The following is a 27635-nucleotide window of genomic DNA, read 5'->3' on the forward strand; positions in this document are numbered from 1 at the left end:
GTAGTCATTTGCTCCGTGACAGTGTAATTATCTCCCTCGTTCACGTATGAAATAGCTAGCTTGAAATACTTTAAAGATAACAACTAGTGATCAGAAGCAAATAAGATCTTTGGTATATTTAAAGTTCTCATTACAAATCTATTGATTTAAAATTGTGGTTAGTATGATTTCTAATGTTTTGCAATTTCAAACCTTCATTGGGTATGAGATAAAGTATCAAAGAAGAAATCTTGCATTTTCGCCTTATATCGTTTTTGATTCTACGTCTCCGACAAGTACTTGTATGTGTATTTTCTTAAAACGGGAAAAATGAAGAAAAAATATCTTAGGACAAGATACATGCATGAATACAATATTAAAATCTGACAACAAAATAAGAAATTTGATTTTACCCACCGGTTTTAATGCGTAAAACGTCATGCTAAAAGGTAAAGAAAGCATTTTTTTTTTACTCTTCTAGACACTTGTAAATTGTGTGACATTTAAAACTAAAAATTTGAGCAAATGATTGAATTCAACCCCGTTTGTGCTGATAAAGTAGTGCTTTTCTGATATTATTAACAAATATACAACATGACTCTTTCTTTCATCAGAACGGACAGGAGTATTTTGTGAAAGACCCCCCCCCCCCCCACCCCCGCAAAAAAGGACAGAAAATGGCGGGTATTGTTATGGACACAAAAATACACCCTTCAGAGCAATATGACAGGGTTCGATTTCGTTCAGACCAAGGGGGAGCAGGTCCGTCGACCTTGACCGAGAGAAAAAACAAGGAAACCCTTTACTTCGAAATACAGACAGACTTGACGCTAAAGGAAGCGCAAAAATCAGAAATGCGCAAAAAGATCCCAGGACTTGGTCGCATTCCTAAAGATCGCATAGATCCACAAAAAAAGGAATCAGATTTTCAAAAAGTAGGTTACAAAGTTAAATATATACATGTATGTACAATACAGTGGATGTGTTTAAACCAACATTCTTTCAATCACTATTATTTCTGATAGAAATAAGATATATATGGCATTAATATAATAATATCAGATGTAATTATTGTAATGCAATTTGATACAAATGAAAGAATAGAAACTTTAGTTGATTGTTTAATGAAGTACAGTAAACCTCGGTCATAGTCTTAAGGATTTGTGGATATTATACAATTATTGCTGCTTTTTATGTCAGTAATATGATTAATTTTTCGAATGGTGCAATATTCACTGAGCCGTAGGCGAGGGGAATATTGAACTTTGAGGGTAGCTAAACAATCATATTGATTGTAATAAAAAACCCAGCATTAATTATTTTATTATGTGATACAGAGACGAATTGATACAGACAACTGGGATGAATATTTTATAACCTTTTAGTTTGAAACCATAGCCAAACAGGTATGGTCAAACATGTTATTTCATTGGACGAGAGAAATAATGATTACAAGTCGGAGTAATCCCGAAATTCCCCCGATCTTTTTGTCTAATGTAAATCAAATAAGAAATTATAATAATCTCCTAGGCCACGTGCAGGTGAATATGACTAAATTTTTGGATATCAGCCAATCAAAATGCTAGAAATGATTCAATCACGTTATAAACTTCAATATATCAGTTATTAACTACATTTGTATAACGAATTCGTAACAATCAGAATAGCGAATTCGCTACATATATATTTTCTTCCACACTGATATCGTTTTTAAGATTATAAATCAATTTGCAGTTAAAGTAGTAAGGTCGTTTTTTTTTCATTTCTATGGGCCTTAAATCAGTTCCCAATATCTGTAAATTCGTATAGCGGCCGTAAAAACTGTTTTAAGATTTGCTTTAAGAATCTTGCAGGGACTCAATAAAAGTTTGCTATATCAAAGATTTTGCTATATCCGTGTTCATCCAAACGAGTTCTGTTACAGATCGTTTTACTTACTTGATGTGCTATTGTCAGTGTACTATTTCAGAGGAAAGAAGAACTTCTTTGGTTTGTCAAACAAAATTTTAACCAAATTGAGTGTAGCAAATTTGTACCAGATCCTAAAAAGATTAATGTGGAAAAGATCGAGTATTTAAAGTAAGTTCAATTTTAAAAGGAAAGTAGTTAAAGCTGGCTGGTCCGTATTTTTGCATATCAAGGTATCAAATAATTTTCAATACAAACAAATTATCTGAAAAAGTTACAAACTTTCAACCCTTTAATCAGCAGATTCAATCTGTTTTCATTGTTAAATTCATTGGAAATTGTTTTTTAAAAAGCCTTCTTCATGTAAACACAGAAAAATGGCAAATGCATGATGGATGAGTTAAGAAAAAGAACCGTTTAGTTTCCTTCCCCAAACAATTGGGTTTTTCTAACTCACAAATTATGCATCAATTCTGAACACAACAAACAATTGAAAGTTAGTAAAAAATTAAACACAGGTTTAGTCTTAATTTACAAAACATTTTTAATGACTTATTTCCTTTATTTATAACAACTGTCAGAGTTGTATAACAAACATATCCGCCTCGACGTCGGGGACGAATCTGAGCAAAATATCGCGGTAACTTTGTGTGTAAACTTAGTTTTGAAAACAAATTTTCATATCATTTTTCAATAAGTGTATGGCTTAAATGACTGAGAAAACTACTGTCAAGCATATGATTTTACAACTCTAACTTTTATTATAATATACTCATATTGAACAAAGCCATCGTTTTAAAGCTTACATAAAATCCGATATAAAAATGAACCAAACAGCTTTAATTTTGGAGATGTTTTAAAGTCTTTTTGATATCAAATAGAAAGAATTAGTTTTCAATCAAGTTTTCAATGAATAAAATTTCTATAATATTTTGCATTTGAATAATTCCCTCAGTAAAACTAGCTTTAAATTGTTTTTACATGCAATCATTGACCTGTTTAAGCAAATATTTAATCCAGTTAGATAACCATTAACTTAAATTTGATAAAGATATTTAAGAGAAATGATTGGTGAAAAAAAAACACCAAGCAAATCATATTACTCTGTGTAAAGTTATTTTATATTATTTACCTGGTGTTTAGGTGTCATTGTGGGGAGATTCTTACAGAGCATGTGGTGATTTCTAACGCTCATAACAATACTGATTGTCTTGTTCCTGAAGGTAAGTGTTTTCTTCATTGGAATACTTTGTATAATTTGGGAGGTTTCTATTCAACTATTAAACAATGAAATACTTCTTCTATCCAGTCTAATATTATTATTTACATGATTTGTAGTTGACCTTATATGGCTTTTACGTGGTCAGCAATCCCAAATAGGGAGAGAGCGGAGTTTAAGCATTTATATGGAATTTAAACATATTACGTTTACTACAAACAATATACCGGCTATTTCTTGTCGACTGTCTTTTTATAAATACTGATTGTCATAAAGATATAATCACAAAAAGTTTAATGTTTTTTAACAGTGTAACCAGTTTTAATTTTGGTACAAAACCTATTGTCATAAGGTTTCAAGAATTCAGTACACTACAGGCTACAATCGCTTAATATGAAACTTTCTTCTATATGAGACACATGGTTTAAATTGTGATATTTCTATTCAATCATCTTTTTTTCTAGATAAAGATTTTATTTAAAGGCTACCCAATCAATTTGGGTATGAACTGGGTAAGGGCAGTTTGCGCATTCGTCACCTGAAAATTAAAATGTTCTTTATTATTTTATAAAATTTTAGGAGAGTGATGTCAAAATTTCAGAGATCAAATACTTTTAATGTTGGGGTTTTGAATTGCAAACTTTAGAAAAAATCAGTATTCTATTTTTCTGTTTTAAAGAATTGCATGATTTTTGTTCAAATCTACCCGGTAGTGTGTAAATCAAGAGATTGTAACATGGACATAGAACAGGTAGGTGGTAGTATGTAATTCAAAAGATTTAACAAGGACATGGTATATTTATATAGAGATCGAACATTACAAAGGGATAAAGATAACTAAATGTGTTGTAAGTTCTTACAAAATGCATTACCCATGTGACAACCAGTAAACAGTTTCATTGGTTAATTACGGGAGAGAGAACACTTTCTATTAATGCATTTGTATTGAATATAGATAATGTAAATATTGTTCTCTACACATGAAACAATTTCAAATATGACATCATAAGTAGATAGATCTCCTTGAGCCGATTCTTACAATATGCATATATACTTTTTCTGTAAATTTTGGCTCTTAGAACATTTTAATTATCAGGCGATGCATTGCAAACCGCGAAGTATGAACTGTTCCCATCAAGTATATATATATGAAACATTCTTTAAATAAAATATTTTTTCAGCCAATTTTTCAGCGCGTTACAATTAAATCTAATTTATTTCTGTAAATTTTTACTATAGCCCTTATATTTTTAATGTGCCCAAAGTTTAGATTAGAATGTAATGGGCATTGCTTTAAAAGAATATGATCAGATGCGTGAGATATCAAAGAAAAATTGCCATTTCTATATTCTTACGTATGGATAATAGCTTAAGTATATCATACATGTAATAGTGCAATATTTTATAAAGGACGATCTTTAAAAAATATTTCTTTAAGGACCTTTATGAATCACTAGAGGCTGATTATACATTATTTCAAGGAGTATATAGATTGTTTAAGCATTGATTAATTATTAGTCTAGATTTCTTTTACACAAGGAAGGAGAGCAGAAGGCAAAGTTCTATTATAGTAATTAGCATTTTAAAAATGCTCTTAAGCTTGATCCGATATGTTAAGATATCCAATACGTAAAATAAACAGGTTCAAAGGAATTAACTGTCACCTTTAGAACAACTTATATTTCAAATAACATTATTCAAGGAATCCACTGTAAGACAAATTAACAAAGTTAAATCCGCTCCACCTATAAAAATGTCATACTTTAATCGTTTGTGTGCATTTTGATCACATGGATGACTCGTTGTCTCAAAGTTGTTAAAATTATTTCTCCACAGATAATTCGACAAATTTGCATCAACGCATTATAATCTCAGACTCTAAGTTCTTGTATTGTTAAATACTTCTGATAGTTGCGTTTGTTTGAACAAAAAAACTAATCAGAATTCTATGTGCTTTGATCATATAAAAGAGACGGTAATATACAGAATGCTTTCTGTTATCTTTCTTTTTTTATTGAAATTTGTTTTTGAAAATATTGTGAAATTCGGGGTTTTTTGTAATAAACAATACTACTCTAATGATATTTTGCTTTTTAAAATTGAAATAAGATTTTAAAAAAAATCAAATTATGTATACATGTAAGTCCGCAGAAGATACGATTGTTTAAAACTTTTAAAATGTAGAAGCGACCGCTTCCTGGCATTTTGTTATAAAGTGAAATATTTAAAAGATATTGTGGCTTAATAACAAGAAAAGGTTACTGAAGTAAAAGGTAATATAATAATATCTGGAGAACACTTTAACTCAAATGAGTATGGGACCATTTTGATTCTAGTTATTCAAACTATTATGTTTCCTTTTTTCACTTTTGAGCTAAAACATCCAACATATTATTTCAATGTATTGACCGAAAAGGAACATACAGCAAAATATGAAATGAAATGATTATTGTATTAAATACGCATTACAAAAAAATATGCTACTGTGGTCACAATTTCGATTTTAACTTTTATTCCAGAGTTGCGAAGCGACATCAATTTTGCAAATATTGGAAAGTCTCCTCCAGAAAACTTAGCATCACTGCTATCAAATGTTACGTGGACTAAAGAAGATGCTTTCAGAAGAACACCTTGTACAACGTTTGGCAAAATATGTTTTGTAAACAATGAAAACTCCAAGCCTGCCAAGGTATTTGTTTGAATTATCATAACCAAGAAACTACTTAAATATGCCTTCAATGAAATGCAATCATCAGCAGTATTTGGGTGCTGATATACATCTCCTCCCTCCATTTGCTCGCACTAGAAGCAATGTGAACTTTAATTAAAAGAACTTACAACATACAACTATTAATAGTCTTTAAAAACTGAGAAGATTGTTGACGCGATTCGTTTACAGCATAACTTTATCAAATGACAAATACAAATATGCAAACTAAAAAAAAAAGAATCTTAACAATTAAGTTTACAGCCATTGCTATTTGTAAGAATGTTCATCAAGACTTAAAAGATAAAACATTGTGAGAAAAGACATCAGATAATATTGTTTTCCATACAGGCATACATGTAGTAAACCCATGTTTAATATTTGTTTTACTAGGGTCTGATGTAGGAAATTAACATATTCATTCTGGCAGATTTTAATTTTAGTAATAATTAAATATATTGGTATACAAGAACTTATTTTTTATAGTTGGATTTATAGTTGTTTTTTTTTGCATAAAGAGCAACTGCAGACATGTTATATAGAAATTGAAATCTTACAAAACCTTCTCCAGAGACTTCCCTCTCAGATTTATTTAACAACTAACAACAAGTCAGCAGCAGTTTCGATCCTTTTATTTTTATTTATGTATGCATGTTGAAAAGGAGGTCACAGTATATAGTTTTCTATATGTCGTTACTTAAGCTTTTTATTTTATGGGTACTGAATTTATTTTAAAAAACACATTTTTAGTTGAGTCTGATTCAGATTAATGTTTTAGTATATTCGACTGAGTCACAATGATTCGGTAGACAAATGCTTGAAGCTTATGGAGGACCACTGGAAAATTATGGAGCCAAAACGTCCCAGCTTATGTATATCTGTAATAGGAGGGGCAAAGAGCTTCAAGCTGGACAACAAGATGAGAGAAACCTTCAACGCTGGCCTCATTAAGGTATATTGCGTCATTCTTCATCTCTTCCTCCTGCACCATCTGCTGCCCCAATAAACTCAGCCCCCTCATGCCATTCTTCCTCCTCCAAGAAGAATAAAAACTGTTCATCCTTTGGGTTTTTAACTTTGAATTACACATACACATTAGAAAACCTATCCTTTATTTACTTTTTTTTAAACCTCATTATTTTAACAACACTGTCACATCCTTATTTATTCTTCAAAAGCAACACATATTCCTACCTTTTAAAGGAATGAGTAATATAATACATATCAAGAATATCAATAATCGCCAAAACATTCCCTCACATTTTCTAGTCGTTTAATCAACGAAAGTTGTTTTGAATGCCGAATTTTTTTTCTATCATTTTCAATTTTACAATTCAAGGATTATATACTTTGCATAAGGGAAGTACACAAACTCGTTTTTCAACTTTGTAACAATTTGCTACTCTTACCTGTTTGAATAATTTTCCTTATCAGGCGGCAAAAACAACAAACGCTTGGCTGATCACGACTGGATCAAACGTCGGGGTGATGAGGGCAGTCGGGAATGCGGTCAGTGAGGGACAGTCATTCCTGTGGGACGGCGACCGAATCACCCACACCCTGCGACTGATCGGTATAGGGCCCTGGGGATATGTCAAAAATAGGAAAAAACTTATTAGTAGGGGTGATGTGAGTACAATAAAAAAATAAGGTTACAATAACAGTAAGCATTGAATGCTTTATTTTATATGTTCGGTCCTACAACACACCAGGCTCTGAAGACAAATTGAATCATATATTTTTTTATGATAATATGTATGAATTTATTTACATTTTCTCTTTCAAGACAATTTATACGCTCTAATAGAGTGTTATAGAAAGGAAAAATATACAAATATTTCATATGGCGCTTCTGTAGCAAAACATGTAGTTTGTGTCAGCAATCTTTTTCAGGGCTTGTTTTTGGGAGGAAATATGGATATGATTAAACAGTTCTTTATGTAAAGTACATTGAAATTGGTTTAACAGTTTGAACGATTCAATGAATTTATTAATAATACACTTACTAAATTCGCGATGCTGACGTTTTAAATTATTTTATCCCCACGCCGTGATGAGGTTTGAAGTATGTAATTGAACATTGAACGACACAGATGCAAACATTAAGGGAAATAAACACTGAATGTAAATAAATTATAAGTTTGATTAATGAATTTTATCTTACATATGCGTCAATAAGATCAAATTGCATTTGCATTCTAATTTGATTTAGGAATAATTTGATTCTGTACTATGAATGCTTAAAAAATTAACAACATAATTGTCTTCCTGTTTTTTATACGTCATTTTAATTTGTTTTTATTTAGAATGCTTTCAAAATTAATTTATTGTTATTTTTGTGTAGGTATAAAAACTTTCCATTTTTCTTAATTTTAGGGATGTTTTCCAGTGCATTTTCAAACCAGCAACGTTATTCAACATGGTAAGCCTGTGCCCTTAAATCCAAATCACACACACTTTGTGTTTGTGGACGATGGATACAGGAACAATTATAAAGGAGCATCGGAGTTTCGGGCTTTATTTGAGCAGAAAGTCTCGAAACCAAGACAAGGTTAGAAAAAAAACACTTTATTTTATTAGTGTAAGTTGTTACAAAAATCTATAATTACATGAATATGTATGGAAAGAAACACACACAGAATTAATCAGACTAGAGACAGAAGATTGATTTTATTTTTTAAGAATTTTAAAATAACTATAATGAAGGCATAACACTAAAAGAGGTGTATATATTAAATTGTTTGTATTTTGAAAGCTGGTGGGTTAGGAATACCAGTTGTGTTGGTGATCTTAGAGGGTGGGACTGACGCTATCAATGACGCTATGGTGTCTCTCAATCACAATATTCCTGTTGTCGTCTGCTCAGGAACAGGCCGGGCAGCAGACATCCTGGCCTATGCATATTCTCACAGCAGGTAAAAAGTTCACCAATGATTTTTTTAATTGGTATTATCTTTTTTGTGTATGTTATCATTCTCTTGTGGAAAAACAAATATTTGTTTGGAAAATGTGTAATTTTTACCTAAGCCAAATATTTACAATTGCAAATAAGACCTATCTTTTATATTTTGTACACTATTTCATATGCAATTTATGTAAGATAAAGTCTTACATACTATTTTTTAAGGAACAATATTTCTTTATCTCTGACATATGTATCGATATCAATTGAAATTGAATCAGTTGACCATGATTTTTTTTTCTTAAAAATCGTAACGTTGTTCTTATTTTTTTTATATAAGTTTGAAATGCATTCAGAAATATTGCTTAACTCAAAATGTAAGTTTTAACCAAACTTAATCAGAGGCTCAAGTGCGCTCTTCTGATCAAAATTTTCTGTTTGGCGTCGTCGTCATTGTAAATTCTTTTTTCTTTTTTTTTTTTTAAATTTAATCGTCTTCTATAGAACCGCTTTGGCAATGGTCAATAACAAAATTTAAACAAAATGGAATTTCAGTTTGTACAAATGATGTACGCTCTTTCAAAGATAGATAATCTATAATAATATAAAATTTACTGTTTTTTAATATCTTTTCCTCAGACACAATTGGCTAAAAATACAGAAACGCATGTAAAAGCATTCTCAGATAATTAAGATTCAAGGTTTTTATATCTATATTATATTTCATAAAATTTTCAAACAAAAATTCCAGGGGAAAGGACAGGGTCACATTAAATGGAAATAAGTAGAGAAAAATGTTTACAATCTTTTTCTATAAAACTATAACTATAACTACAAAAGGGCTATGTTAAACTTTAGAATATGAAGAGAAAATCCATTAAGCAAGATTAGCTATATTGAATTATCCAGATATTTTTATGCCATAAGGCTGGTTAAACAAACGTAATTTCCATTGTTTCTCAGGTAAAGAATATAACCCCTTAACCTGATGTCTTAAGATGTCACAGGCAGGTGGTGAACCATATACAAATCACGACTGATTATAAATTCAATTCTCACATTTTAAATGCAATTTATTGATATTTCATATTGCTATGAAATTAATTACTAGACCCTTTCGCAAAAATTGATGTACCACCCTCTTGCAGGGCAAATTAATTTAATTGGCAATCGAAGTTTTAGTAGGTAGATTATTAATTGACGTAAGTAAACCAATTGAAGTTACGTCATATTTCACCAAAGTATATAATTTTGCCCTGCCAAAACCTCTCCTGTATTGACTCTGTGCACTACTGACCAGATGCATATATGGAAACCTTTCAACAAGTTTTGCATGCAACGCCAAATGACTCTAAGAGATAACTAATTTGGGTGAAAATAATTTAATTGTCTTTCGAAGTAAGAGAAGGTATCCTATTATTTATGCAATAGGTTATAATACAATTATCAAGAAAAAGAGTTTCTACAATGGAAAAAGAATACGGTATAAGGAAACTTTTTTTTATTTTAGCAATGATATTTTACAAAATGAAATGAAAAACACGGATCATTCGTCTACTCAATTTGTAACGCATTTGTTTTAGATGATTTTTCTTTGTTTTTATAAATAATTTGAAAAGAAAAATTCCTTTCTTCAACAAACTACTTAAGGGTTCATGATTCTCAGACATTTATACTTTCAATTATATCAGTGCACTAGCTAGATAAATTGTAGCCCGTTACCCATATTCGAGTGCGAGAATATCACAAACAATTGTGGAATCATAAGAATTCGTGGTGGCTTCATTTTCGTGGGATTCGTTGGTATCTCACATCCACGAATTAACACCATCCACGAATTAATAAATTATAATTATAAAAAACTCATATTTTCTTTTAAGATAAAAGATAAAACACCAAATTACACCTCGACGAACCTGTAGAATTGAAGCAATCCATGATAATTGCCCCCACAAATTTTGATTATTCCCAGAGATATAAATAACACAGATTGGAAACTGATCGAAATCTTGCGAGATCTCGCGGTTCTAATGTAAAGTATTCCGGATCCCAGTTTAAATCAGTATATCTTTCTAAGAAACAATTACATCAAAATATAAACAGCTAAAACCTATCACAAAGATTTTCAAAATGTTATTTTTTCATGAGTTAATTTCTTATAAACAATATCAAAAGAGGGGTTTTAGGAGGCAGTTGGCTACCCGTCGTTCGAGATTTCGCCAATGTTTTATAGCTGGCCAATATATTTTGTATTTATTTATCTTATTTTTCAATTTTTTGTTTCAAAAACGTCTAAAATTTATGCACATTTTTCATAAAAACAATATACTTTTGGTTTAAGATCATTTTCTCAGTTTGCTAATATGTAGTTCTCAAAGTAAGGTTGGTCCCGTAACATTTTCTCAACAACAAAACAGGCTAATGCCGGAGTTACCAATCTCTGTACCAATCTCTGTTATTTATGTCTCTTATTATTCCATAGTATTGATTTATTCTACCCCGGAGAATTAAAAAAATGAACTGTAAATATGTCATAATAAGTTTTAAAATCAAAGTTATCAAAGTATCAAACTATAGAATTTTGTTTCACTATAATGTGCATATCAGTCATTACAAAACCAGTCAACATTCGCCTCGTTATGTTTGTTCTTAAGACATCAATTTAGTTGTCCTAAATAAAGGGCATAACCTGAGAATCGCCCAGGTATCAAATATAGTAAAAGATTCTTATATAAGAACTTAGTCTAAAAATGCATTGGGATGTCGGCTACTCACACCTACGAAAGACTTGCGATGGATTTTCAGCGGGTAAATTTATATTAATGAAAAAAAATAGATATTGAAGACTCGATACATGTTTTATATTACTACAATACATCTATAACATTTAACCTTTTCTTATATATAAAACTTCAGTCTATAATAATTGTTAATGATTATGCATCTTCGGTGTAAGTACATGTTCCATTGTATAACCATATACAAAGCATAATGATATAAATTCTCAAGAAATGAATTATCATTGTGTATTTTATAAGCAACGGGGAGTTGAAACAAAAACGTGAAGACAAACTGAGAGACAAGATACGCGATGCCTACGGGGGAAGGTGGAACAAAGATGAGATTGAAATGAACATAGATAAACATCTTACCAATGTCATGGAATGCATGAAGTACAGAAACTTGGTACGTTTATTTCAATTTTGATGGACTAAACAGCAATAGTGATGTGAAATGTTATTTTCAAATGCAAGAATTCACTCAATGTTTGATCAATATATTATTGGTAATGTCATTGTTATTCCAGATTTTACAAAAAATATACTCTGTACATAATATTGAATAACGAATAACTTTCCTATAACCACTATCATGAAATGTAATAACAGTTTATCGTAATGTAATATATATATATATAACAATACTCATAATCCAAAATGAGTGAAAGGTGATATCACACAGTATAAATAATCAAAAAAGAAAAAGAAAATGAACAGTTCCAAAGTTTCTATTCACTAAGTTACGTCCTTGGAACAATCTGCGATCATTGACCCCACAGATAAAAGTTTGGAACTGTTCATTTTCTTTTTCTTTTTTGATTATATATATATATATATATATATATATATATATATATATATATATATATATATATATATATATATACAATACTCATTACCTGAAACAAAACGTTTGGGGAAAAAAAGTCTTCACAATATGTGCTATGTGCTATCTATCTTAAATCAATAAATCTATAGATAACTGATATTTTTTTATTCATTGACAGATAAATATCTTTCCAATGAACAAACATGAAGACCTAGATATTGCTATTCTTACAGCATTATTGAATTGTAAGTAACATCATTGTATTAACGTTGATTTGTTCTATGAAACTAGCATGTTTTGATTTTCCTGTCTCATTTATAAAATAGTCTCTTTAGTTCAAATTCTATCCATTAGATAAGAAACACCGCTGAATGGTACAAAAGTCATGTTTATGAAGTATCACTACAATTAAAATGACATTAATTAAACACACTGTTGTCTGAAGTCTTTATACTTTAGATTCTTTATGCCTTTCACGAGTTAGCGCAAACAGAAACAATGCAACTTAGCATGAGTGCAGTATGGTATATCGCTATAATGCTAAAGGTGTTAACATCATTTGAAAATTAGTTTTATATTTATAACTGTTTAGTATGTAATTCATAAACCAATGATTTCATATGATTTCCCAAGAATGCAAAATTAAAATACTATGAGCTGAAACGGTGAACTTATCATCAGTGCATATTAATTGATCAACTTAGCATAATCAAGATACATTCAAAATGGAGTTTATGTAGTCTGCCGTGTAAAAAATTATAAAATAGACCACATGTTGTCTAATTTTCAGATGAGTAGACTTAAAATCCAGTTAAATGACAAATAACGGCAGGCAGAAAGAAATATTGTGAAATCATAATTGTTGGTTGGGGACGAACATTCGTTGCTTTCGTGGGTAAAATATATACAAGCATTTCTTTAAGTTTTATTAAACAATGCAGAGATTGCTACCCTCAAAGTTACGTCCTTGGAACAATCTGCGATCATTGACCCCACAGATAAAAGTGATTCCACAGTATTGGCTTATAGCCGTTTGTACAATACATATTTTTGATATAATCATATCATTTAAGCTGAGGGCGCAGAGAATTCCGATGAAATCCGGAAAAACCAGCTGAAGCTAGCATTAACCTGGGACAGAGCCGATATAGCTCAGGAGGAGATTTTTAGGGAAGATGTGTTTTGGCCCAAAGGTAAAAAAGATCACAGGTTCTTCTTTATCAGAGTATAAAAATTATATCCCAATTAAATTTTGTCATTCTATTTTTTAGAAAGTCTGGAAGAAATTTTGATGGAAGCCATCATTGAAGAGAAAGTGGAGTTTGTTGCTATGATATTACAGCAAACTGTAGTGATGAAGGAGTTTCTTACAAGAAAAAGGTTACAAACACTTTACGAAAAGGTCAGTTAAAGATATATAAATCAGAAAAAAATATTTATTTTTTGGTTTAATAAAAAGAACTTGTATGGATTTCATATGAGTTTACCCCTGTGAATCAATATACATTTATACCTGATTCACATGTAATCCTTGAAGGAAAATAACATTTAAGGTCCCTCGACACACTAAAATTGTATTTTATTTGATGGGTCGATAAAGAATATTTTTGGGATTATGATTTTACCAAACAAAGACCAATAACGCTTTCAATTATTTTATATGAAATATAAATATATGAAATATTATGGTTCCTGTTAATTGTTTGAAAAAAAATATGATGATGTGACAATAAAAAAGAAATCTTATAGATTTGAATTCTTTTTATATCACCCGTAAGTGAATTCTTATTTTTAGTAATTCCAAATACCGTATATCAGGTTTTTCCGCGTCATGTTTTTTCCGCGGATCAGAGCCTAGAACGGTATATAGAATTTACACGAATCAAATTTTCACTATTTCAAAGTCACATTGTAAATATATGTGGAATTTACAATTGTTTAATCCTGTGAGGTAAGAGGGGAAAAGTATCTAAATTATCGCTCTTTGTAATGAAAATTTGGAAATGAAACCATTTACACGATTTCCTTAATGTGAAATAATAACCGGTAAATATTTTCAGAGACTCAAACAGTCATAAATTAATAGATCATGTATTGTTACATATACCAGTAGCTCAGGTCTAATTAGACATGGGTTTACCCAAGGAAAGCGACCGTTCAATTATAGCTTGTCAATGTATTATTTCATAAACAACGAGGCTTATACAAATCTATTATCTGGCGCTTGTCCTCCGATCCTGCAATTTGTACCTGTAACTAAACTAACTGAACATAGCTCATCGCACTTTTACTTACCTGGTTACTTTATCAGAAAGGAGAGAACTCTATTACAAGAACAAACTTTGTATCAAATTTACGCTGATTTATTTTCTGCGATTCGGAAATCGTCGCTAACAAAGCGGAAATTGGATACACGCGCAAAAAAACCTGATATACGGTATGACGAAAAATGACAGAATATGATAAATTTATATATTTAAGACCGATAATTAAGATACACAGAGTATCTGTTTGCCTTATTTCAAGATTTAACTCCAATAAGTACGTCTGGGTTTTTAATTTTTTCCAGTCATTGAGTCGAACGGATGCTGACCACCTGAAGGAATTAATGAAAGATAAGATTCACAGATCAACGTTTTCATACGACGATTTGAAACGCCTAATGGAGTATCTGATGTACAAATACGACCACAATTTTGAAGAAAGCAAAACTGCTGATAATGCAACAGGGAGAAAATACTCCTTAGACTTGAAACAGCAGTTGTTTAAGTATCCATACAAACAGCTGATGATTTGGTCCATCCTCATGTTAAGGTAGACAAATTTTTTTTATATATTTATTTTAATTTGTTGTCAAAATCCATTAAAAAACCAGAAGTGTGACGATCAATTACGCTGTCAATAAACTATTTAAATAATTCTGTCATGTGTGATAATAATTTTAAGACAATTACTATGGCAACTATTTTTTAACCATATAGCTCGGGTATACCTAAGACAAAATAACTATAGGATTGCTTTGAATTATGAGATATGCTTATTAATTGGTGGCCTTCGATCATTCTATCTGACCTGACCATGATGAGTTTTTTTTATAGTAGATAAGATTTCAAAAGGCAATCAACTTATTATTTCATAATGAGTTTGAAGTGAATATCAATTAAATTCAACGTGGGTAAGGTTATACATAAATAGGATTGTGGAATCTATTTGAATTCAAATTTCAAAAATCAGATTCTACTATACTGGTTTAAGAAATAAACTTGTAAATTATATAAATTCATTGTGGCTTATTTACGCAACATACAGATACACATAAATCTACTTATAATTTTAACTCACCCGAGGAAAATGCCAGAAGTAGCATCACAAATTACTTGATTATAATAAATAGCATGATAAATAAGCCTTACATGTACATAAAAAAATAGGCGAAAAATGAACAATTTTGGTATAAAAAGTATATTTTCAAAAATTTAATTTAGTAAATGTGAACAAAAGCCATAGACGGCTTTGAACTCGTGATTTGTGGTTCACAAGTTCGATACTTTAATCCCTGAGCTATTATGATATTTAACCATATTTGTCCATATTTAACCATATTTGATTTTGAGACGGGGTCACGTGACCCCGTCTATCGCTTTACTGTCAGCCGAAGTCTCAAACCGGAAGGCACGCGTAGAACACATGAATTGAGTCTACGCGTAAGAAAATAGTGCAGAAAGTTTTCATGTATTTCAGTAAATGTGTATTATAAAAACACGCATTAAATCTTTTTAAGCCTCTGTGTATAAACAATATTCTATTTAGAAAATAAACAAATAGTTTCATTGATCAAAATATTCTTGCTCGGGTAAAATGTGGAATGAGTTACGTAACTGAATGCACAGCGCCATTGACGATTCAGTTGGTGTACGAGCTCATTTATCAATAGAAGAGGTTGATGGTGGAATCGAAATTAAAGTTCCCAAACGCAATGTGCCATTTTTGATAAGGTTGTGAATTTTATTTTGACAATCTTTCACCTTAATACTACCAAACTTCATGAGCAAGCCGAAGTTAAAATCGAGACAGGTTATACACAGATGTTTTACAAATTAAATAACTAGGTGTTTCATTGGCTTCCAGTCTACTTGCGGTATGATTGCTGTTCTTCTCTAAAGAAATTTTGTACAAAGAAAATAAAAACATGTCTGAATTTGCCTTCTCGTTCGTTGGCTCTTTAGTTGATTAAACTGAATTTAACTCTTAAACAATGCATTGTAAGCAAAATCTATAATACATTATACATTTTGGAAGACCTATACATCATATAATATATACAATCTTATCGATTTAAGAACCAAGATAAATGTTAATGTTTATGTTTTCCGGCTTAGTTGGAATCAGGCTCGGGGTGAATTACATTGTAAAAGAATGCATTACATTACCATTACTTCATGAATTAGGGCATTAAATTACCATTACTTAATTTTCTTGAAGTAATGCATTACATTACCATTACATGAGTAAAGTAATACATTACCATTACTTTTTGAAAAGTCAATAAGTTTTAAAAAAGTAATTTAAAAACTAAATAAAGAGTTTTTGTAAATATTTCATAATTATAACATGCTTAAAATATTTACAGGTTCATGTTCACTATCAGGTTCAAATTTAATGACTTATACAAGATTGCTGTTGCACTTGTAGTTATCAAAATAAGGCTGGTCCCGTAACATTTACACGCTAATGGCGGAGTATGATGTTTAATGAAAGGAACGGTTGTATCGTACTTCGTGTAGGTGATGCACGAGTTTACACAGAAAAGTAGTAAGTGGCGAACGGATTGATTTTTACCTAATCATTTTGTATGAATCGCAAATGAAGAAAATCGTGTCAGATAAGTCGGTCTTAAAAATCAAAATGGCGACCGTGACAAATCTTTTTATTGTCAAAGTTCTTGGAATCTTATTGTAAAAAAAACATTTCTAACGTTAGGTGCCTGTGTTTGCTATCGGTATACAAATGTTCACTTTGTTTGTTAATTCAGCAGTTTTAGAGTTTTCGGGGTTTTCATAAAACTTTTATTACGGATACCGTCTGACTTATGGATTTTCCCTTGGATCACAAAATTGAATAAATCTAATGATTAAAATTATCTACTTTGATATCGTTGTTTGATTTTCCCGGTCAGTAGTAATTTTTAAAATTTTTCCTTGGGGGTCTTATTTTACATAATATACCGTTGTGTCAATTTTCTACAATTATGAAGGCCGGGATTGAGTAAAATTTAGACAAAGTATCAGACAATTGAAAAAAAAGCCTAATTAACATAGATTGTAACAACTTATTCAAACTCATAAATTTTGGAAGCATATTCGAGGAAATCCAGGACAATTACAAATTCAAACTTTCAAGACCCCGTCTTTCAGTAATCTCATTACTTTAATTTACTTTTATATCTTTATCAATCCAGTATTTTTTTAGACAAAAGATGGCAAAGTTTGCCTGGCAGATGGGGAGTGAGCCAATTACCAGTGCAGTGGCCGCCTCTAAAATTTATGGCAGCATGGCTCAGAATTTTCATGGGAACGAATCCGCTTTGAAAGAAAAAGTGCTTGGTTTTAAAGAGTGAGTCCTTAAATTAAAGATCTATAAACAAGTTTTGATAAATACGATATTACAAAAGATGAGTTTAATTTCACCATTTAGTACTATCCTGCACAGATAGGTATTAATTAAACTGCTGCAACGGTTGCATTACACTTTTGTCTGTTCCAGATTATATTCTATATTCTAATTTATTATTATGGATAGATAAAATCGCAATATATAAATCTATTCTATTCAATTTGTTCCAAAAATTCTCATTAAACTCTTATTAAAAGAAAACATAACATTGTTTAGTCTGTGTTAAATTAGGTTATAAAATATTGAAAAACTTATTTAATATATATAGGATCAAAATTTACTTAAGTTCAATTTGCACTCGTACGTTCTCAATAAAAACACAAAAAGCAAAATAGTACCGATTCAATGATGATGTTCCAGAAACAAGACATGTTACTCTAAATATAGTTCAATAATACACCCACTGATATGAAATGTCAAAAACATCGAAGTGTAAAGCACAGAATAATTTTATCATTTTCAGTAGATTGGGTATCAAATACTTTGGATTCTTTAAAGTAGGCATCAGTTTTCGTAAATTGAAAACAGTTTCAAGGATAAGCAAACGTTTTTGAATTGATCATAAAAATGTTTGTTTTTGTTTTATATGCACTTTCATCATCAACTCAACAACCAGTGAAAGTATTATTCAACAAGTATATGTGTTGGTGATAACTCAGTAAATTCTGTTTCACAGTGAGTTTGAGCACCTGGCAAGAAGTGTTCTTGACGAGTGTCATGCAAAACAAAAGGACAAGGCGATGATGCTGGCCGAGAGGAAATCTCCAACCTGGAGTTCAATGACCAGTCTACAGATAGCAGCCTCCGCAAAGAATATGGTACGTTACATCTAATATTTGTAGAACAGTCAACTAGAACAATGAAACAAGAGCAGCTTTGCTAACACTTATAACATACACCAGGTCATATCATAGGTGATTATTTTTATGGACAAATGTTGAATGTATGAAGCATTCAATGCAATCTGTTCAATTGTTATTACTTGTGAATTTATCAAATCAATTCCATTATACGTAATAAGTATTCAGAGGAATAAAGCATTCTTTCATTTCAAAATCTGAGAAAAGCATATACCAACCAATAAGCAAAACATAAAAATACAGAAGGCAGGACAAAATAAGTCTTATATTATTCTATGTTGATTTTATAAGTATCAGTAATTATACTTCTTTTGTTTTAAAGGTTTATCTCTCATCTGCAGCTTGTCGAAATTCGATCGACGCAACATGGCATCAGGGGATTTTATCTCGATGGAAGAGGGTATACCAATTAATCGCTGAAATCACAGTTACCTTGTTTAACCAATAACCATTCATAGATAAAATTTATCGATAACATTTTCTATATTTATTTTATCATCATAGATTGTATTGTGAATTTATTCCATTAGATTTGAAGTTTCAGAAACGTATAGGAGCTAGAAATAAGACTGTTTATCAAGTTGGTATTACAACTTAATGCGCTAAAGATTGATCTTAATATATAATGTAGTAGTTTTTAAGAATAATTTTAACTTTTTGATTGCTAAAAAAGCAAACCAGTTAGTTAAAATGGAATAACTAAGTATATATCATATATACATAATTCGACTTGTCAGTTTCTAATCTTTGTAGGTCTTAGTAACTGTGATTTTCCCTTTTTTCCTGTGGACAAACTTTCTTCAAGTTGATTCAATGGGGGAGAAGGAAGCTAAGACTTTTCAAAAAATCCTTACGTTTTACACAGCACCAGTTACAAAATTCATCCATTACTCGGTAAGTCTAGCGCGGGAATGTTTAGATCTTCAGATATTATATGATATGGTATTATAAATTAAGGACTGGGGTATTTGGAAGTCGGGCTTTTTTATATGCGGTTGTGCATATTGTGTAGAAATAAGATTGTCAAACATCTCTCTCTTTTCTCTCTCTCTCTCTCTCTCTCTCTCTCTCTCTCTCTCTCTCTCTCTCTCTCTCGTAAAAAGGTGAGGAAATATATTTCTATTTCAATGTATATATACAGTGTACAAGGTTATTTGCATCTACAATACATCAACTGTATTTTTGGTTTTAGTGCAAAATGCATTTGGTATTGGCAAACGGTCAAAGTGTGACTTATTTTTATAACCTATCTGTCTACCCAAAAAATAACTTTTGAGTGTTTACCCTGATAAATAGAATAATTTGAAAATTACGAAATAAAATAGTTTCCAACATTTCATAACTGATATGTCTTTTTGTCAATAGCAAAGTTAAAATAAGACAACAGCGAATTTAAAAAAAACAATTATTCTTGACAAAGTGTCAATATTAAATTTGTATTTTTCTGAGGGTGTTTTATATGATTTGCATTTTTTGTGACTGAGACTTTTTTGCAGATAGTTTTTTTAAACACTTAACGAGGCCGAGTACAGAACGAGTACGCACGCTTTCGCGCAGCGTTTCATTTGTATTGTGACGTCATCTTTTTGCTTTGTTGACGCCATGGCGTGGTAGTTTCAACTGCAGATATTCAGCGAAATTTGTTGAAAATAACTTGTTTGATGCGTAAAATTGATATTATATTGTGGAATAAACATAAATGTCTCGAAGTATAAGCTATATTTGGGCTCGAGTCGAAAATGTGAAGAGGGTTCAGCAAGTCTAGCCTTTTGTCACGTTTTCTTAACCCGCCTAAATATAGCTTAAATCATATTTCAAAACAGTAACCATGTATTTTTTATTAATGACCCTTAATATGTGATGTTATATATTTATTTATTACTTAAATATGTCTGAATGTTTTAATAATACTATAAAGGTCACCATATCCGCCTTTGTCAAATAAAAAATAGCCATTATCTGACAAACTAGGAAACTGGGCATACAAAAAAAACAACTTTGATAAGACCCCTGGAACAAACCAGGAGGTAAAAGGTTTTTTTTATTAGACCATTTGATGCCTTTCAGCAATAACTTTAATATGTAGAACAGAAAAAGAAATCCCTAGGGCAGAAGTTTAAAAAAATTGTAAAAAATGTGCAAAATTGATCAAAATCCCATAGGGTCCTATGTTAAAAATTAACACACTTTGATATGACCCCTTAAACAAACGGTGTGGTAAATGTCTTATTTTTCTATCTTAAAATAATAATTATATCAGTAGAAATTCATATAAAAAATTTCATTCAAAAATCTAGGGCAGAACAAATTAGACCCGGCCTCGTTAAATTGATCAAACTGATCAATAAGGAAAGACCCAGAGCCGTTGAAATGTTGGTGTCTGCAATGTTTCTGAAACAGTTTAACTAACTCTAAAATTGTTTATATGGGTTTTGTGTTCTCTGCATTGTTTTAAATACTTAGCAATACAAAGGAGACGTTATTTTGATATATTTTTTCTTCTGTTAGAGTAACTTTCTTGCCATCGTCAAAGATTTTCGTCCATCTCTGTTTGGTCATTTTGTGTCACCTGTAGTCTAGAAAGTCTGCATCATATAATAATTCTACTCTTATATTCATATTTATCAGTGCCAAACAAACAATATTGAAAGAACATAACATATTAACATAGATTACTTAGGGACCATGTTTTTTCGCGAATGGTTTTCAAGAAGAACATTTTTCATAATTTAAGAGTTTAATAGTACTGTTACTTTAGCATACTATTTTTTGATGCAGACTAGATTTCCAGATATTTCGTGGATTAAGATAACTTTTTCGTGTTCCGATAAACATATTTGAACAATTTTTGAATATATTTCTATAGACATATTTTGGCATATTAGACTTACATTTCATAAAAGTCAAGAAAAATGGTAAGTTAAAACCAGCTTATTTCATGCCATATCTTAATTACAGTCATAATTTGAGTACTCCAATATTTGTGACAATCTTAACAATCTATTCCCATGTTAATTATATCTAGGCATTTGAAGCAACCACTTGATATTCACTATATGTTTTCAAATTTATACTGAATTAAAATCATTAAAGATTCAAGAAGAGTGGGTTGGCTGGTTGAGGAAGACTGAAGAGGAAGCTTTATATATATATATATATATATATATATATATATATATATATATATATATATATATATATATATATATTTGTGTGTGTGTGTTTGTGTGTGTGTGTGTCATGTACTTTTTTCTTCAGAGCCTTTCATGACAACTTTATTTTTATTGTTTACACACTCTTTACATGTTTTCTTTATGATCTGCTTACAGTATTATTCATTGTTTTACAGATCCTGTACATTTTCTTTGTGGGTCTGTTTACATACTTTCTATTAGTGGACTATCAACCAGACAAAATCACAACAATCGAGGTTATCTGTATTTTCTGGATAATAACATTCATTGTAGATGAGCTTTACACAGTAAGTTGACATAATTTTCCCGCTATATGCATTTTAATGCAGATACATGTACCTATGCAGATTAATGTGAATGCTACACAGAAAAATCATGAATCTTTGAAATGCAGACACTGAAACGCATTACTACACCAAGTGTGTATTTCAAGCACGCTTCTCACGCTATAGAGTTTGAACGATACGAGTTTCTTGCACGGTACGATACGCTTCTTGTATGATACGATACGTTTTTCATGCACTTTCCATTCAGTTTGTTATTTTTTTTCTAATATGAATTATAATATCTGTTTCGTTCTGTTTACTGCAAAAATTACAATGTTTTACACAAGTATAACAAGAAATTATAGCGATAAGGGGGTCATGTTTCCATTTAGGTCACTTTTTTCACATTGAGTTTGCTCATTTTACTGCAAATGACACTCATTCTTCAGGGGAAAAAAGTCATTTTTCAACGTGAAATAAAAACCAGGGACTTCCTGGTTTATAAATTATAAATAACACTAATACATTATTAATATGACTTGATACATTTATACAGTTTTTCTTTACATGCGTATCGAAAGTACTCTTCGCCTACTAAGAGTAAAGTTTATTTATTCCTTATTATTTCGGAAATCAACATAACGGTGCGATGTTTTATTTACTATGCTTACTGCAAGTTCCTTATTATATATATATATATATATATATATATATATATATATATATATATATATATATATATATATATATATATATATATATATATAAGAGCACGAGTTTTAATCACATCAAATCATTGAATTATTCAGCTTCTGGCGTTTCCATTCCCGACCTTTCGTGTAAAGATGAGAAACTGGTATGGAAAGTTAAAATCTATCGACCTGTTGAATCTCTTGTTAGCCGTAATAGCATTTTTTGTCCAAATAATTACCTTGCATACGAACAAGAATGCGAGTGATGTCAGGATTGTATTCTCCATCAACTGCATCATTTTTTATTTACGGATCATGAAGCTCTACACGGCTAACAGCCGAATTGGACCCAAGCTTGAGATGATCAAAATGATGGTGAGTTGGAGTACACTCAATTGCTCTGAAATGCTACGAATTTGTATATGTTTTTATTGTGTCCCTGCTTAAATGTTTCTTCATTGTTATATATATATATATATATATATATATATATATATATATATATATATATATATATATATATATATATATATATATTGTATATAGTTTTTCCTTAGAAAACAATACGATTATTGCCTTTTCCATTTTTGCATTCACATTATTGTAAAGATATGAATTAAAAAAAAAATTTGGAATGTGTTGACCCGTTTGTCAGCATAAAGTGTTTATGTCACATCTTAAATATCATTACATCCTCGTCACTGGGACTTAATTTTTTAACGATATCTACACATACATAAATATTTTACAGGTATAAAAGTTTAAAAACCATGAGATCGATGACAATCAATTATAGTCAGAAAATGAACCTTTGTAGGACACGTTTTATGCTGCTAGACGGTCACTATGATTTCATGATGCAATTTTATGAGTAAACATTTAAAACAATGATCGTGCCCTCAACATGAATCCGTTTTGTCTACTTTAGATATTTGCTAAAAAATTTGTCATTATCCAAAGTCATTAATATAATGAAACATATTCAAATTGTATCATCAAAATTATTACAATTGTGTATCATGGACCTGAACTCTATAAAGACGTAAAGCATACCAATGTCGTTACTTTGTTTATTGCTTTTTATTTGACTTTATACTAGTAGCTCTTTTTATGACAAACACTGGCCTCCACAAAAATCAATGAACTGAAAAGTAATATCGCTGTCCTTTGCATTAAAATCAAATAAGTGTGTTACATTAAATTTAATCAATACATACATACATACTATGAAAATGTTTTTTTTGTACAGTATATCGAACTTACGACGTTTCTCCTGGTGTTAATCGTCTTTCTCCTGGCCTACGGAGTAGCTAGACATTCGCTTCTGTATGGACAAACAGAGCCATCATGGAATATCTTGGGGGACATTTTATTTCACCCGTACTGGCAGCTGTATGGAGAACTTAGTTTTGATGAATCGATGAAAAGTAAGGAAAGCTTGAAAGAACTTGGAGAATAAGGAGTATATTAACAGCAAATTTCAATATCGAAAACGTTTATTAATAAAAAAAAAAAAAAAAAAAAAGGAAAAAAAAAAGCAACTTATGCAGATATTGTAAATATTCCGAGTGTAAAAGTAATTAAACCAGAAAAAAAGAAAATATATACCCATACACGGAATATACACTGCTACAAATTCTTATATTAAACTGTATTGCAGCATTGTAAAAGAACATCATATTGCGCTTTCAACACTTATCATATTTTTGTTCGTGAGATGAATATATGATAAACATGAAAAAAAAAATTTAAATGTAAAAATGATAATTGAAAACTCATATTCTGTGTCAACATGTATAAACATATGATAACATTTTACTTTGGAGAGCAGAATTCGTTTTTATTGTTGTGGAAATTATTTCTTTTTAAAAAAATAGATAATGTAGAATGCCGTGAAAAGTTGTACTCGTTGGGCAACGATGAAAAAATAAGGATAAAAAATGAAGTTAAATGTATTTAATTATAATTATTGTTAAAAGATGTAATTAACTCTCAGTTTGTTTTTATTGTGCGTTGTGTTTTGGCATGTGATTTTTAATCAACTATTTGGGTATAGTCCACAAATGCATTTTCGATAGGCGCTAATGTTAACGTAGGGCTCATAGCTCCGGCCCTAATTTTCGTACAGCTACAAGGGACCTCTTGAATGAAAGCTCATCAAATTGTCTCTTTCCTGTACAAATTTCCTGGTGTGAAGTCAGATTCGTTTTCCGGAAAAATGCGTCTGTATTGCAAAAACTCTGAAAATGAAAGTAAAAGTAGGGAATTTCACAATTTTGGAAAGGGTGTACATCAAACAATTTCAAATCTTTTCTTCAAACGATAATTCAATGTTGACACTTGCTTTTAAAATTGCAAATCCTCTTTTCTGACATGTGTTAAGCATTTTGATTTAAAATGTCCCAATAAATGTATATACACTCTGCAAGTATAGGAACTATTTGCTTAAAGGGGCATGGTCACGATTTTGGTCAAATACTGTTTGTATGTTTTTATTATTTACAAAGCTTTGGAAATGCATTTCTAATGATCAAAAATAAAATTTGAGAGTTATCGTAGAATTATAAGCAAGATACAGAGCTAACAATTCCTAATCATGTAAACAAGGCTCGTGCCCTGTTTTTGTTTACATAGGTTCAATATACCAATAAAAAATCTTTTTCCACCTTATTTGTCTATCTTTTTATTCATCTTAAGCATAGATAAACAGTTCCTAACGTTTAAAACATTCGATTTAGAGTTAAAACTGATTTTTTTACTTCAACGTTCAAAGTGTAAACAAACGCTTTGTTTACATAGCGAAGAATTTCAAGCTCTGTAACTCGATTATAACTCAACAAATGACACTCAAATTTCGGTTGCCTATTAAAAATGATTTTCTTAAACATTGTAAATATTAAAATCGGAAAAATAATTTTTGACCAAAATCGTGACCATGCCCCTTTAAAGGCACTACTCTGTTGTCCTACCGATTCTATAAATAGTAAGAGGGAAATACCCATTTCATACAGATATAAAGTCTTCACACTTTTATTATTTTTAACTGCATTTTTGTTTTTGTTTCTCAGCCCGTAGTTCGAATTCAAATCCGATGACTATTTCATCAGTATCGGACATTGAGTGTACTTGTTGGAACTCGTCTTCTCGTTGGAACTTAACGGTGTCTTCGAATGCAGACGTAGAGTCCCACATAAATTGGAATCTGTTGCTGGTATATATCCTGTGTGCAGGATACCTCATCATAGCTGCTATTCTGCTGTTAAATCTTCTCATTGCCATCTTCAAGTAAGGCGCTTATTAATCACTGCCTCAGCATACGAAGATGAAGTATAATAAAACCAGATATAAATTATTATGATCAAACAGTGCAACGCTTGGCGCTATTTGACACACGTCTTCAATGCTTTTGTTTTAAGTTATTATTTTAGTTTGCGGGAATATTTTAGAAGATTTTTTTATTTACATATAATTACACCGCTTAAATTTCATTATTTTTGTATAACTGATATTTTCAAAAACTTTTACATATCATCCCTAGAAACAAGAACTATATTACGTTTAGTAAAAATGCTTGTTGAGGTAAATATCATGTTGATTTTATGCAGCTAAACCACAGAACCACATAAAAAATTAAGTACATTTTGAAAGCATTATTAAAAACAAGCAAAAACGATATATACTACTATATTAAAATAATAGACTCGAATTTTGGGGCTTTTATACCGAGAAATCGGAGGAGTACTGTCTTTTGTTTTACATATTTAAAACATCATTGGTACATGAAGATTACCAATTTGTTTTCATTTTTTCTAAATCAAGCTTCGCTAATCAATAAACAACGACAATCCCTTTTAAAAATCCGGAAATCATCTGAGTTTTTTTTTTTTACAATCTTGCGCATGCGCATTACATTCACGCTTAATCACAGGAGGCTCTTTAGTTTATGTTTCTACAATATCACATTTGCATGGATAAACTAAAAAATGATATTAGAAAAACCTGAAAATTTTCATTGAAAGTGTTCATCAAAGGAAATACGGATATAACTCTAACTCAGTGCATTTAATATGAAAAGTCCCGAGAGTTCCAAATGTCACCATGTTGTTTTAATTCGAAGCCAATTAAAAACGTAGGTGAAAAAGTGTTAATTCTTCATAAATATGAATTAATTTTTAGATGAAAGGTATTTACAGCCTCAAAATGGTTTGTTATGAATGATTTAACTGCTATTTTCAATGTAGCTTCATTAGTTTTCTCCAAAATCGTTTGGGAGCCATTCTGAATTTTTTGCTACATTATGGGTATATGGGAGGCATTTTAACTGTGGTGAAGGCCTGTCTCGAGACACAGTTAGATTATTCTAACTAAGCAGAGTGTAGTGAAATTAATAGCATTACTGTAGGCTTAAAGCTTGGTTATGTAAATGTCATCAATACGGTGTGTCGATGTATCTATTTCGTAAATGTCTGATATCAAATGCAATGTAAACCCATGCACAAACGGGTCAAACTCTAGTCCAAATAACAAAAATGGAGCAATGTAATCCACTTAAAATGAGTATCGTACTTTGACATTTATAGATTAGAAATGTTCACTAAGATATTCATCAATATAAGATCATTTCCC

General features: G+C 30.6%; 1 protein-coding gene across 1 annotated transcript in view; it reads left to right on the forward strand.

Annotated features, from left to right (window-relative positions):
- The first annotated feature begins 627 nt into the window (after nt 1-627).
- LOC105332694 (transient receptor potential cation channel subfamily M member-like 2) overlaps nt 628-27635 on the forward strand; it is a 30926-nt gene continuing 3918 nt past the window's right edge. Inside the window, exons 1-21 of the mRNA XM_034473623.2 lie at nt 628-914; nt 1949-2058; nt 3031-3110; nt 5626-5795; nt 6592-6765; nt 7248-7442; nt 8190-8364; nt 8569-8728; nt 11754-11901; nt 12503-12569; nt 13398-13517; nt 13596-13726; nt 14894-15138; nt 17794-17937; nt 18674-18815; nt 19180-19257; nt 19611-19751; nt 22207-22338; nt 23127-23384; nt 24259-24436; nt 26078-26294. Of these exons, the coding sequence (XP_034329514.2) occupies nt 657-914; nt 1949-2058; nt 3031-3110; nt 5626-5795; nt 6592-6765; nt 7248-7442; nt 8190-8364; nt 8569-8728; nt 11754-11901; nt 12503-12569; nt 13398-13517; nt 13596-13726; nt 14894-15138; nt 17794-17937; nt 18674-18815; nt 19180-19257; nt 19611-19751; nt 22207-22338; nt 23127-23384; nt 24259-24436; nt 26078-26294 (3323 nt within the window). The 5' untranslated portion in view covers nt 628-656. The remainder of the gene's footprint in view (nt 915-1948; nt 2059-3030; nt 3111-5625; nt 5796-6591; nt 6766-7247; nt 7443-8189; nt 8365-8568; nt 8729-11753; nt 11902-12502; nt 12570-13397; nt 13518-13595; nt 13727-14893; nt 15139-17793; nt 17938-18673; nt 18816-19179; nt 19258-19610; nt 19752-22206; nt 22339-23126; nt 23385-24258; nt 24437-26077; nt 26295-27635) is intronic.

This window comes from Magallana gigas, chromosome 8 (genome assembly GCF_963853765.1).
Source record: "Magallana gigas chromosome 8, xbMagGiga1.1, whole genome shotgun sequence".
Lineage (NCBI taxonomy): Eukaryota > Metazoa > Mollusca > Bivalvia > Ostreida > Ostreidae > Magallana > Magallana gigas.